General features: G+C 44.8%; 1 protein-coding gene across 1 annotated transcript; it reads left to right on the top strand.

Annotated features, from left to right (window-relative positions):
• The first annotated feature begins 6 nt into the window (after positions 1–6).
• Positions 7–8,146, top strand: EMC8 (ER membrane protein complex subunit 8). The gene is made up of 5 exons (XM_026856842.1): positions 7–251; positions 5,026–5,102; positions 6,515–6,584; positions 7,094–7,188; positions 7,475–8,146. Exons 1-5 carry the CDS (start codon positions 42–44, stop codon positions 7,632–7,634), a joined length of 612 nt encoding a protein of 203 aa, XP_026712643.1. The 5' UTR covers positions 7–41; the 3' UTR covers positions 7,635–8,146.
• Positions 8,147–12,082: the final 3,936 nt, after the last annotated feature.

Genomic DNA, 12,082 nt, shown 5'->3' with positions numbered 1-12,082 from the left:
CGGGGCGCGGTGGCGGCCGCGGGGCTGTCTGCCGTGGCAGAATGAAGCTGACCACGCAGGCTTATTGCAAAATGGTGCTGCACAGCGCCAAGTACCCGCACTGCGCCGTCAACGGGCTGCTGGTGGCCGAGCGGCCGTCGGGCGCCCCGCGCCGCGACCAGGCCGGGCCCCCCTCGCTCTTCGTCGACTGCATCCCGCTCTTCCACGGCACCCTGGCCCTGGCGCCCATGCTGGAGGTGGCCCTCACCCTGGTAAGACCCTCGGCCTGGGAGCGAGGGGCTGGCGTGCCTGGGGGGAGGGTGTCGTCTCCAGGTCCTGGCTGAACTCCGGGGGGGCAACCGGGGCGAGGAAGGGGTCGTGCTGAGGGGACTACCCGGCGCCCCAAGTCCCCTGCGCTAGCGGCAGCCAAATCTGTGAGGTGAGCGGAGTGTTTCCAGACTGGAAAAACCCCCGAGGCCCATCTGTTGTTACAGGTTTCCACTGGTGAAGCAGCAGAAGACTACGGAGGCTTATAGCTTTGTCTAATTTCTTTTTTCAGCGCAGGGAAACTGCTATTTATATTGGTGTCATTATCCCTGAATAAATCCCAGAGGGAATGTTCTTATTCTACAACAGAAAAAGCTTTTCTAAGCTTACCTTTAAGGCACTCCAAAGCATTATCAGCTAATTGGTAAAGGGTATGCTTGTCTCCAAGCAGGAGTTTATAGATGCACACAAGTATGTATTTCTTAATTAATTTTGGAATACTTTCCCCATTTATGGATGCCATTAGCCTAAATAGGAAAAAAAATATCTATTTTCATACTGCAAGTCTGCCTTGGGTTTGAAATCTCACTTGGTATCTTGCAAGCTTACTTTTGTCTAGTTAATCGTGGGATAGCCGGGGGCAGCCAAACACTCCTTGTTACCATTTCCCCTCCCTCACCCACTGCTGTATAATCTGTTTTTCCCCCTGTTGTCACATAGGCAGGACAAGAACCATGCCAGGACTGTAGGGCTGGGCTTTTCCAGTCTCAAACCCCTTGGTCCTGAAAACCAGGAGCCATCCTGCACTGGGCCACAGCTGCGTTCCGCCCGGCATTTTTGGAGACCCCCTTCATCAAAACCAGAAGATGGAGGGAACAAAACGCGTTTGGATTTTATTGTAATAGGGGATTAGGGTGGACTGGTGCAAATCTGGAGGCAAAGAAGTGCTTTCCTGGAAGGCGTAGCCACCGCTAAAGTGAGATCTGGGTGTGATATGAGCTCCGGACTTTTCTATCCATTTTAAGACTTGTCATTGTTAGCAGGAGAAAACCCATCCCTTTTTGATATCTGTGAAAATAACTAATTTCTGATTCTCCTAGACTTCTTGGCCTACACATTCCCCTCCGTTTAACAGAATGCTTCATCAAAAAATACTTATTTGTAAATAAATCCCATTTTTCTCCTGTTAACATGACACCATGGGAATGTTGAGATCTTTCTGAAGCCTGGGTATGATGAAATGCAGCCAGAGGCACAGGAACGGGGGCAGAGCCAGAGCCCTGCCTGATTTAAGTTTGCCATACAGCTGTGGAACACACAAAATTTGTCAGTCTTAAATATGTTTACACCAGCATAATGGTGTAGTAGTAGCACAGAAGTGTATGCTGGTAGTGTAGTCATTTTCTGCTTAAGGTTTTCCTCATGCTACTGGTTGGGAAATGTAATAATACTGCTTATAATTGCTTTAATGTAGGCAGGGCTTGACTTTACCTTTTTGAAGGAGGGCAATTTGTTTTTCCTCTGTGAATGAGTAAGTGGAAGTTTCTAGTGAAGTACAGAATAACACATATAAAGTATGTGTAGGGTTTGTCTTTGAATGAGGCTTAAATGTCTTTCTACAGGATTAGTGGCGGTGAATTTTTGTGAACTTTAGGCCTTCGGTGTAGTTTTCTAGTGTGGATCTCGCTACAGGATCAGATTATTAGGAAATAAATCCTGCTTCTTGCAACATCTGAAGCATCTTGCCACATCTACATCTTGCACATCATTATGGAACCAAAGAGATGGCAGTGTCTTACGTATTTGCTCTTGGGTTTTGATACAGAAAGTTAAAGATTGGAAACCCCTGGCATTTCCCACATTAATTAGGACTTGCTGAGGCATACTGTGGTTTGCAGTCACATTTGATGACTCCTGTGATACTTGGCAGCTTTAAAACACAGCGCTTGACGAGAGCCCGAGGTCTTTTGCTCCTGCTCTTTGTTTAAACAAAGGCAAAGGTGTCAATAAGTACTGGCACGGCAGCTATGAAAACTGGCTTTTATTGTTGTAAGGTTTAAAAGGAGGGCGCTCTCGCTTGTGCCGTGCAACATAACGCACGGATACTGAATTAATCAGTGAGATTAGCACAGTTGAAACTCGGTGTTTGTCACAAAGTTCCTCTGTTCCTGAAGGACTGTGAAGCTTTGGCAGGTTTTGATGGAATCCGTTTCTCTTCCAGTTCAATTACTGCTTGATTCTTGGTCAGGCCCGTGGACTGGTCATACATGTGAGGGTTTCCTAGAACCAGCCCCACGAGTTTCACCTCCTCTTCTCTGACCTGAATTATCCCAGAACATCAAATGGGAGCAACAAGTCCCCAGATTTAATCTGAAAATAGAGGGTACACTTTCAAACGGGCTCATCCATGTGGTAACTTCTAAAAATCGGGAGCGGTGCTTTAGCAGCAGCCTGGGTACAAGCAATCAATGAAATTAGATTTTATTAAACACGCAGCAGTGCTCGAAGGTTTGTAGCTCTGGAGGGGAGAAAGCAGAAGCGTGTGCATTTAATTTGAGCTTTGGCGTGCCAGTTTGAAATCCCTTTCAAAAACAGAGTCATTAAAGAAAAAGTGAATTAAGTTTTGCATGGGGCTTGGGTTTTTTTTTTTTTTGTGCCTTTGAATTTCTCGGCTAATTGATGTGGTTTAGCAACCGCACCTTCTTAAAAAAAAAACCCAAACACAACCAAGAGGCACTGCCCCCTCTGTTTGCATGGCTGGCTCCCCACCACCTGGAAAAAGCAGTCAGATGGCAGGAGGTTACAGACTTTCTCCTCACAGGGCTCTTCTAAACCCCTGCCGCCTGCCTTTGGGGGCTGCAGCGGGTCGGAGCACAGCCCACATTTGATTTTTTCAGGGTGGGAAACGTGCCGTGTGGAAGCAAGACTCAATTTCTCCCCCGTTGGCTTGTCCTTGGCAGGGCTGGACATGACTAAAAATATCGGGGGCTAATTGATGCTAAAGCTACCTGTGGTGACTGCGCTGTGGTTAGAGAGTGTTTGGAAATTGCAGGTGGAAACAGCTTTAAATTCCAAATTTTTTTTTTTTTTTTTGCTTTTTACGTAAGCAGTTTTTAATTGCCGCTTAGGGAACTGAGAACTTAAAAATCATACTCTTTTTTTTTAAAACTAAGGTTTTTAATTTTTAAATTGCTGGACTTTTTTTAAAAGTTGTTATTAATTTTAGTGTCCAGGCTTCTGGCTTTAATGCCAAGCTTTCAAGCCACTAACAATTAAAACCATAGTCCTAAGCCCTCAAAATGGGTTTGTAATTGAAACAGCAGTTGTTCCTCAGCTAAAGCAGGACTACACAGCCTTTTTATTTTTTTTTTTTATCACGTAAATCCACGTTATCCCTTGTAGAGGAAGGATTATTCACATGGCTTTTTTTTCTTTGTTTGCTTGTTTATACAGTCTAATACTATAATTATTGCTAAAAAAGAGATTGATTTGACTTACAGGATGCGACAGGTCAGCATCAGATATATTTTTGGAGTCCGTTTTAATGTAGCTGTTGAGGTTTTTTTGATGCATGCTCTCTAGGGACTGCAAAGGAAAATTCTAGCTGCTTTCTTCCCTTCTCTCTTTCAGGACTCTGTATTATGCTGACTTGATATCCTCAATTATAAGGAGAAACATCACATATATATGTATTTTCAAAGCAAGACAGGCTCAGCAGGAGGAATTCAGATCCAGCACAAAGCAGAAAGAACAGCAGCGTGTGCATGCTGAAACTGCACTTTAAAAAAATCCCTACAAAATTACATAAACTTTTGTCCTGGTGTAAATCAAAAGCTGTGCAGATTGTATGCAAAGAAATGCTTATGTTTAAGCATTTACATACAGGTGTTAAATAAGGAGAAGCTGCCTGGACTGACCGTGTCTGTAACAGAGATGAGAGAATTTACGCCGAGGGCTCTTTCATCGAGCCCTGATCTTGTGGCTGAGCTGGAGAGTATCTTTAGAAAAGTGTTCAGTTTTGCTTGAAAGATTTTAAAGAGTGGAGAATCCACCCACATGGTCTGATAACTTGCTCCAGTGGTTAGTTACCCTTGCAGGTGAACTCTCAGAACCATTTTATCACAAAAGCCTTTTTGTAACGATGCGGGTTGAAAAAAAATGATAAATGGGAAAAACTTTTTCTTGCCTTGCGTTTACGTTGCACTTCAGGCTTTATTTGTTAATCGAGGCAAAAATGCTTACACTTTAACCTAGAAATGTTACATTAGAAATAAAATCAGCAAGCTGTTTTTGAAATGACAGTACAGTCACACGTCCACAGGCTGGATGTTTTCTAACTTCTGTCAGATGAGCACTAACAGAAAATAGCCACAACCAGCAATAGGTAAGACCTAGACTCCTCTCCCAGTCAGCGCTGCTTCAGCAGCTCTTTACTAGTCCTGTCATTCAAATTTAGGCCAGGCTTTGACTGGGAAACCTCCTTGCTCTTTTGCTCCATTCCGTTAACGTTTTCCATCATTCTCCAAATGTTCAGTTTGGTTTCTCTGATCTAGTTAAATTAGCCAAACCCTGTGTGTGAGTGCACACGTAAATAAATATATATATATATATATATATATATATATATAAAAATTCGTGTATATATTTAAAGAAGCAGTTGGCAAAGATACTGCAATGCTTCAATTACCATTTTGTTTGCAGGACAGACATGAGATTTCCTTGTTCTGTGGGGTTTTTTCTTTCTTTTCCTGGGCTTAATTGTTCCAATTACTTTTTCAGATTGACTCTTGGTGCAAAGAGAATAGCTACGTGATAGCTGGATATTACCAGGCAAATGAACGCGTGAAAGATGCCAGGTGTGTTGGTGCAATATTTCCTTCTGTTTGCTCTTTTCTCTTGTACTTTGTACTCTGCCAACAAAAATCATCGACATAAATCATGCATGTTGATTAACTTTGACAACTGTCATCTGGTTTCACATTGTCTTCGTGGTGCTGGTGGATATGGCCTTTGTTCAGGTGCAGAAACCCCAGTCTTTCCAGAATCACTCCTCTTTAGTGGATACTATAAAAGGCCAGTTTTTGAACGACTGCCAACCAGTTTAATTACAGTTGTCAGGGAAATAGCCAAAATTTGCAGGCGCATTTGTTTGTGCAATACATATCTTGTAAACTCGAATGGCTCCGAGTATCTTTTGGAAGGTCTTTCAGAAGTGACCTAATTCTTACGAAACTACTTAATTGTCTCTGAGTTTTACTGAGGCGTTTTCTTAAGTGGTAAAGGGACGCTCTTGAAATGGAAGGTGATGTCAGTCAAGCAGCAATATATCTTTTCACTTATTTTCTCCAGGATTAGTCTTTTTTTTTTTTTTTTTCCCCTGCTAGCTAACTCAAATTACTCAATAAGCAATAAAGGGGCCTTCCTGTGGAGCCAAAATAGAGTTTTAGATAAGCGTGTCAAATATTTTCCCCTGTATCTATTGGACAAATCCAGTATCAGGACTAATGAGAGTACATCATGCTTGCATTTAGAATAAATATGAATAGCTTTTTTGAAGTATTACGCTGTGTTCCAGCTATTTTGTTAATATCTTTCAGTCTCAAGTATGTTTTTTAAGTAATACTTGTGACTGCTAAGGTATCTAAGAGGGATGAGGGCATTATTTGTCCTTTCCTTACAAGGGAAATAAATCTGCTGGAGACATTTTTAAGGAGAAGATACCATTTGTCTGTTCTATTTGAGGTTTGAAAGAATCTCACAGGCTTGGCTTTTTTTTTTTTTAACTCCAATTTCATTTCTGAAGATAATTGGCACCACATAGAGATTGTCATCTTTGAAACACAGTAAAGGTTTTCCTTTAAAAGAGTCTCTGGTTTCAGTAGAGAAGCTGGGCAGTGAGTGGGTTCAAATGCAGACTGGGGAGCAAACTCGGTTTCTTTTTTAGATGCCTGGCAGGGCAAAGGTCTTTGGTCTGGTGGAAGAAGGTAGGAGGCCACAAAATGTGGATTCCAGACAAAGTCTGCAGTGAGCGTTTGGCTGTTCCAAACCCACTGCCTGAGCGTAGCTGAGATCCGGATCGTGTGCTGAAGAGAGGAGCTGGGGTTTTCTGAGCCTTCTGACTTCAATCAGGTGTAGCATCGGCTTGTTATCTTGTTCCTGTTTGTAAGCAGGCCGTGTAATTTTCACATCTCTTTAAGCATATTTCCTGCTGGTTTCAGCTGAAATGTCATGGTTCAGGTAACACAGTTGCTTTTACCTTCTGCTGCAGCCCAAACCAGGTTGCGGAAAAGGTGGCCTCCAGAATTGCAGAGGGCTTCAACGATACGGCACTCATCATGGTAAATGACTTCATCCCTCTCCCTTTCTCTGGTGTTAATGTTATGACCATGGCCTTGAACTAGCCGTTTAAATGCTATTCTCTGGATCCTTTAATAGTGAAGCAACTCGTTTTCTCTTTCCCTCCAAATGCCCTGGGGAAGAGTTGCAGTGACCTGTAGCCAGTGAAGTTCTTAGTAAAGACTGCAGAGCTGTGGTTAGCTCTGCCATCTCGGAGGAAGTGGAGGCCTTCGCTGCTTGCAAGGCTTGAGTGAAGTCATGTGTTCGTGACTTCAGACCCCTTCTGTCACTTAAACTCTTGTCTTTTATGAAACAAAGGCTGCTTTGCCTCCTTGCTGAGGTGACAAAGGGTGTTGGCAGTTTAAACCTGTAAAATTAGGCTCATTTGAAGGTAGAATAGTGGACGAGTTAGTATAAGGTGCCCCGTTTGTAAAAACTGACTGTTTTTTATTTCTTCTCTTTACTTGGGATCTTGAGGGGACTAAGATGGTGTTTCTCTGTTGCACGACAGGTTGATAACTCCAAGTTTACGATGGAGTGTGTGGAGCCTGCCATCCACGTGTATGAGCTTCATGAGAACAAGTGGAGGTGCAAGGACCCACACGTGTGAGTAAAACTTCAGAGTTTATTTTTGTGTTTGGGTAGTAAGGAAAGACAGGAGCAAAACTTTGTAGCTGAGTGACACGGTAAGGGCGGAGGGTGTAGCTGACTGATTTTAAGGGTTTGGTTTTTTTTTTTGCTGTAGTAAGAGAGAATAGCCAGTTTGCAGCCAGGCAGTGGTGTGACCACCATAACCACGCTACAGAGAACGTGGCTTCACTTCCAGAGTGGAGGAGGTGGTGATGATTTTCTTTGTGATTACTTTTAATTCCTGGTTATTTTACATCCCTAGTGATTTTTGTGAAGATTGGACTGAAGCCCAGAGAATCGCTGCATCTCTCTTGGACAGCAAGTCCTACGAGACACTTGTAGATTTTGATAATCACCTGGATGATATCCGGAACGACTGGACAAACCCAGAGATCAACAAAGCTGTCCTCCACCTGTGTTAGAGGGGTTTCTACTGACTCATTTACGGGCATCCCCACTGTGTACTGAAGAGAGAAAAATGCTATTTTTGAATGTAAATAGAATAATATTCAGTACCTTGTGTGGAAACCTGACTGATTAAAAAGGAGTGGCATGTCACGTGGCAGAGTGATGTGTCCGTAAGCTGTTGAATCTTTTTTTTGAGATTCCTTGGAAGAGCTGCAAACTGTCAGTTACTGCTGTCCTCGTGGACGCCTTCCCAGTTGTAGTGAATGTTGCTGTTCCTTCGAAACCAGAACTACTTTTGCTTGTCCCTACTGTTCATATTACAAAGTTTTGATTAAGCTTTTCTAATCTTTAGAGAGATTACTTTTTAACGATTTGTGGAAATACCTTTCAAAAAAAAATCAATCGTGTCCTCAGATGAGAAATTTTAAGGTCAAATACATAAAATGTAAGGTTAACAGTTTCTTTTGGCCCGGTTTGGAACTGTAATTCTGTCGGCACAGTAAAATGCAAACTGCTGAGGACCATGTACCATGCTCATGTGTCACCTGTTTTGCAGTGGTTTACCATGAGAACGTGTTAAAGCAGCATTCCCAAATGCTGCAGCTATTCCTGCTCTCCGTGAGCATGCAACAACCACGGTTATTGCTGGAAAATGTTAAACCCAAGGTAAAAACAAATATTCACCTAATGATTTGTAAAAAGGACTGGAAGCGTACTAAGGAGTTTGAATAACAGCTCTAAAAGAGTTTTGAGTCTGCGAAAGATGAGTGAAATACCTTATTAATTTTATGGGGGGTTTATAAACAGATCTCATTTACAGCTGATTCACATGGTGTCCATGTAAGTGGGTCTAAGATACGTCCCTCCAAGCTGAAGGCAAGTGATCCGAGTACCTTGAATCAAGGAGCCTAGATATAGTCTAGTTCAGCTTCTGTGTGTTTTTTCTAATTACTGTTTGTTTCTGAGAATAAGTTTACTGGACAATGAAGCTTTATATCAGGCTAGTACAGTTCCCTGTAAGTCTTGTTGCCTTACTGCTCACGGTTGTTTGTCAATCTGTAGTTAAACAGAGCCTCAACCTGCAACGGTTTCTCTAGATTTCCTTCTCTTCCTACCCAAAAATGTTTTTACAAGGAAAGATCCAAACGTCCACCAAGTGATCTGCCTCTCTCCCAAGTTCCTGCTTTTTCCTTAGGGTTCTTATTTTAAACCACAGCGGATGGGATTGTCAAAACCTCTTGGTCTACCTCTCCTGTTTAAATAAGCCCAAGTTTTACTCTTGGTCTTAGTGAGAGATGGGCCAAGGCTAAAATCCCATTCTAAAGCAGTGAGTAGACCCAGGATGCCTCCAGTCAGATCCTGCTGTCGAGCTCCTGCAGCTCAGATCCCACAAAGCCACGAGGCGAGGCCTGAGGTTCCCTGTCCGAGGAGGAGATGAAGGTTTGAACCCAAGGGTTGGGTTTGTCTCCCCACCGTGCGGTGTTAAGGTGTGATGGGCACAACAAAAGGCATTTGGCACTTAGTCAATAGCCTTTCCTAAGCATGAGTCAGGCTTGCAGGAAAGAAAAATGTTTTCACTTGTTGAATGAAAACATGTATCTGGCTCCCAAGTGAGATAAACGCGTTCCAGTGGCTGCTTTACTATGCATCCATGGCTGTATGAAGAGATATCCTGGAAACAGCAACGCTCTGGCAACGTGGAGTAGACTCTGCAAATCAGGAAGAGAACTGTTGTCTTGCTTTGTACAAACACCTCATCAAATCCAACCTGTTGTTCCAGAGGCGGATGATATCTGTTAAGTTAGTTCAGTGAGATTGTCAGCCACTGCTGCTATATAAGCTGGTGTTTTCTCCTGAGCCACAGGAAGCGTAGTTCTTCTCTTTGTAACTGGATGTTGTAATCAAGCTTTGATCTTATATATGCTGATACAGTCTAATCTTGCAGTGCTCCCCTCACCCTCCTAAAACAAAGCAAAATGTGTATCCTCAGTCTGTAACCTGATGGAAACCTGTGACTAACCGTGGAGATACGTTGCTGAAAGGGGAGCAGCTTTTAACACTTTGTCTTTCCCTTTTTTTTTTATCTCTTAAATGAGGTCCTTTGAGTGCTTTGCCACCAGCAGAAGCCCAGGCTGGCTTTAAGCAAAAAAGGACAAGCCCCCCCGGTGCTCAGATCTTATCTCACCTGTCCTATTTGCATTGAAGGCTGGACAAAAGGCAGCAGTTTCATAAAGCCAGGCAGCTGCAGCCACCGTGGCTCTTGTGAAAGAATGAGGAAGCTGCTGGGCTCAGCGAAGGCTGTGTTCCCCTTTCCTGCTGATGTACCAGACCTACTGCAGGAGCAAATGCTGCTTTCCTGGCCGGCTCATCAGTTGATTCATCGGAGGAATTCAAGGTAATTCCTTTTAAAACTTCGTGGGGATGAAATCTTGGGGAAGGCATCTGCATCTTCGATGCTGGAGCCCCCGTGATAGCTGGGAAGGCAGCACTGGGAACAGGTGTCCTACTCTGTTTTAATAGCAATTAATGACAGGCAGGATTACGTTTTTGGAGGGTTTTTTTTTCCCTATTCAAGATTTGGAGGGCATTTGCCTGCCCAGACATTAACTCACAGTTCTTTGCCTCGTCTGTGACACCTCACGCACTTGGAAATGTGAAATTATTCCTATGTGGGATTCTTCTTTTCCACTCTCAACCCTAATACTTCGGAACAGTGATAAACAGACCCTGCAAGTACCTGAAAATACCAGTACAAAGTGCTTGGGTTTCTGAGTGGGAGGATGTACACTACTCTCAGCTGGATCCACGTGAGTGCTCACCTCAGATCCTTCAGTCACAAGGCGGAGAACAAAGAGCCTTGAGCACGTGTTGCTTCAAGCGCCCGTTTGGTTTGAAATGAAGGATCGGAGTGACCTGAGGCACGAGGCATGTCCCCACCTGTGCCACCAACTGATGGCCCAGGGAGCTTCCAGCTGTGGTCAGAAACACCAGCTTGAGAAGGGAGCAGAGAGTTTTGGGGGGCCTTAGGCATTATTTTCATCAAGAAATGACACTGCCTTAAAATTTCTTGGCAAATCGGTGGCTGGTTGGGGCTAGATGCATGTTGGGAACAGCCTCTGCTGCTCCTGGCTTGTGCAGTGTCACCGCTGTGAAGAGCAGAGGGGTGGCAAGAGCCAAGGGCTGTCTGACCAGCTGCTCGCACACACAAGTGAGATACCTGTTCCCGGGGGAACATACTGGTACTGTTTTCTCTCTGAGCTCATTGCTGTGTGCGTATGTGAGGGCTTTGGGTTGGTTTTTTTTTTTTTTTTAATTTGTTCAGCGAGCGGAGCAGTCTGCTGCTTTAGGTTGTTTTTTTTTTTTTCCCCCCTTCTCTCCCTCCCATCTGCTGGCTGAGCTGCTTGTAGGATGTTCCCTACCCCATGTCAGCATGAAAAACCAGCAAAGACCCACCACGTAACCTGTTTCAGCTCATTATTGGTGCGGGAGGCAAACGAGTGGTTCAGTTGATGGGACCAGAAGAGCCACAACCTCTTCTCCTGGCACAGCTGGAGCCGGGGACAGAGAGATGTGCAGCGCCCAGCCCCGTGAGAGACAGCCCCCTGCCCCCAAGAATTTCTTCTGGAAGTGGCAGAGATGCACGGCGAGGAGAAGTGACAGTGACAGATGCAGGAAGCAAAACCAGGGTCTCTTTGCTCCCTGGCGAGAGGCCTAATCGCTGCACTCTGCCGCTGCTGCTATTTGTAAAACGTCTGGAGATGCTGGGGTGGATGGAGAGCATTACCGATACGGAAGGAGCCCGCCAATGCTAATGGAGGAGGCTGTTAGCGGGGTGGACTTGCGGTCGACTGCAGCTTGGAAAATGGCCTCGAGGGGAAATGTGCTCAGCGTGCATTTGTGATCTGTGCTTCTTCTAGTTTGGGTTTTCATTCGGCTCCTGGAGCGGAGCTGGGTCGCTCACCCTTGCTCGTAGGAGCTGTAAGGGAGCTGGGTTGGATCGGGCAGACCGGGCTGAGCAAGCTGCTTCCTTCCCGTCCTGCCCGGGCTCCTGTACTCCCGACTTGAGTTAAACATCTCAACACATCGTACTTCTGCGCCACAAACTCCTCGTTTGCTTTACCCATCACCCTGCAACCAGCCTTCCCGTGGCTGTGCCGAAGTATCCTCTGAGGACTTTATCGATTTATTTTTTTTTTTTACTGTCGCTTTTAGACCACATTTTCACCCAGCCTTCTCATCCAAAATACACCCTAGCTGCATGTTTTCCTTTGGTTCTCAGCCGTCGCCCTGTGAAAGGCGGCGGAGACGGATTTGGAGAGGACGGAGGCAGGTTGCTGGCGGGGGTTTCCGCTAACGGGACCGTGCGAAAGGCGAGAGCGTTCCGTGCCTCTGCGTGGCTGTACGGTGAGCTGGGCACTTTGCAACCTGCCGGAGCTGGGATGAGGCAGAGAGGGAACACTAC

This window comes from Athene cunicularia, assembly GCF_003259725.1.
Source record: "Athene cunicularia isolate RWA chromosome 11 unlocalized genomic scaffold, athCun1 chr11_part1, whole genome shotgun sequence".
Lineage (NCBI taxonomy): Eukaryota > Metazoa > Chordata > Aves > Strigiformes > Strigidae > Athene > Athene cunicularia.
Note: the sequence above shows the minus strand (reverse complement) of the source record. Positions and strands in the feature narration are given on the sequence as shown.

What these genes read in the sequence shown, in the direction of transcription:
- EMC8 (XM_026856842.1), top strand. Translation starts at nt 42, where the DNA reads ATGAAGCTGACCACGCAGGCTTATTGCAAAATGGTGCTGCACAGCGCC. An exon ending in TGGAGGTGGCCCTCACCCTG is followed by an intron (nt 252 to 5,025) that starts GTAAGACCCTCG and finishes TTACTTTTTCAG; the next exon opens with ATTGACTCTTGGTGCAAAGA. An exon ending in GAACGCGTGAAAGATGCCAG is followed by an intron (nt 5,103 to 6,514) that starts GTGTGTTGGTGC and finishes CTTCTGCTGCAG; the next exon opens with CCCAAACCAGGTTGCGGAAA.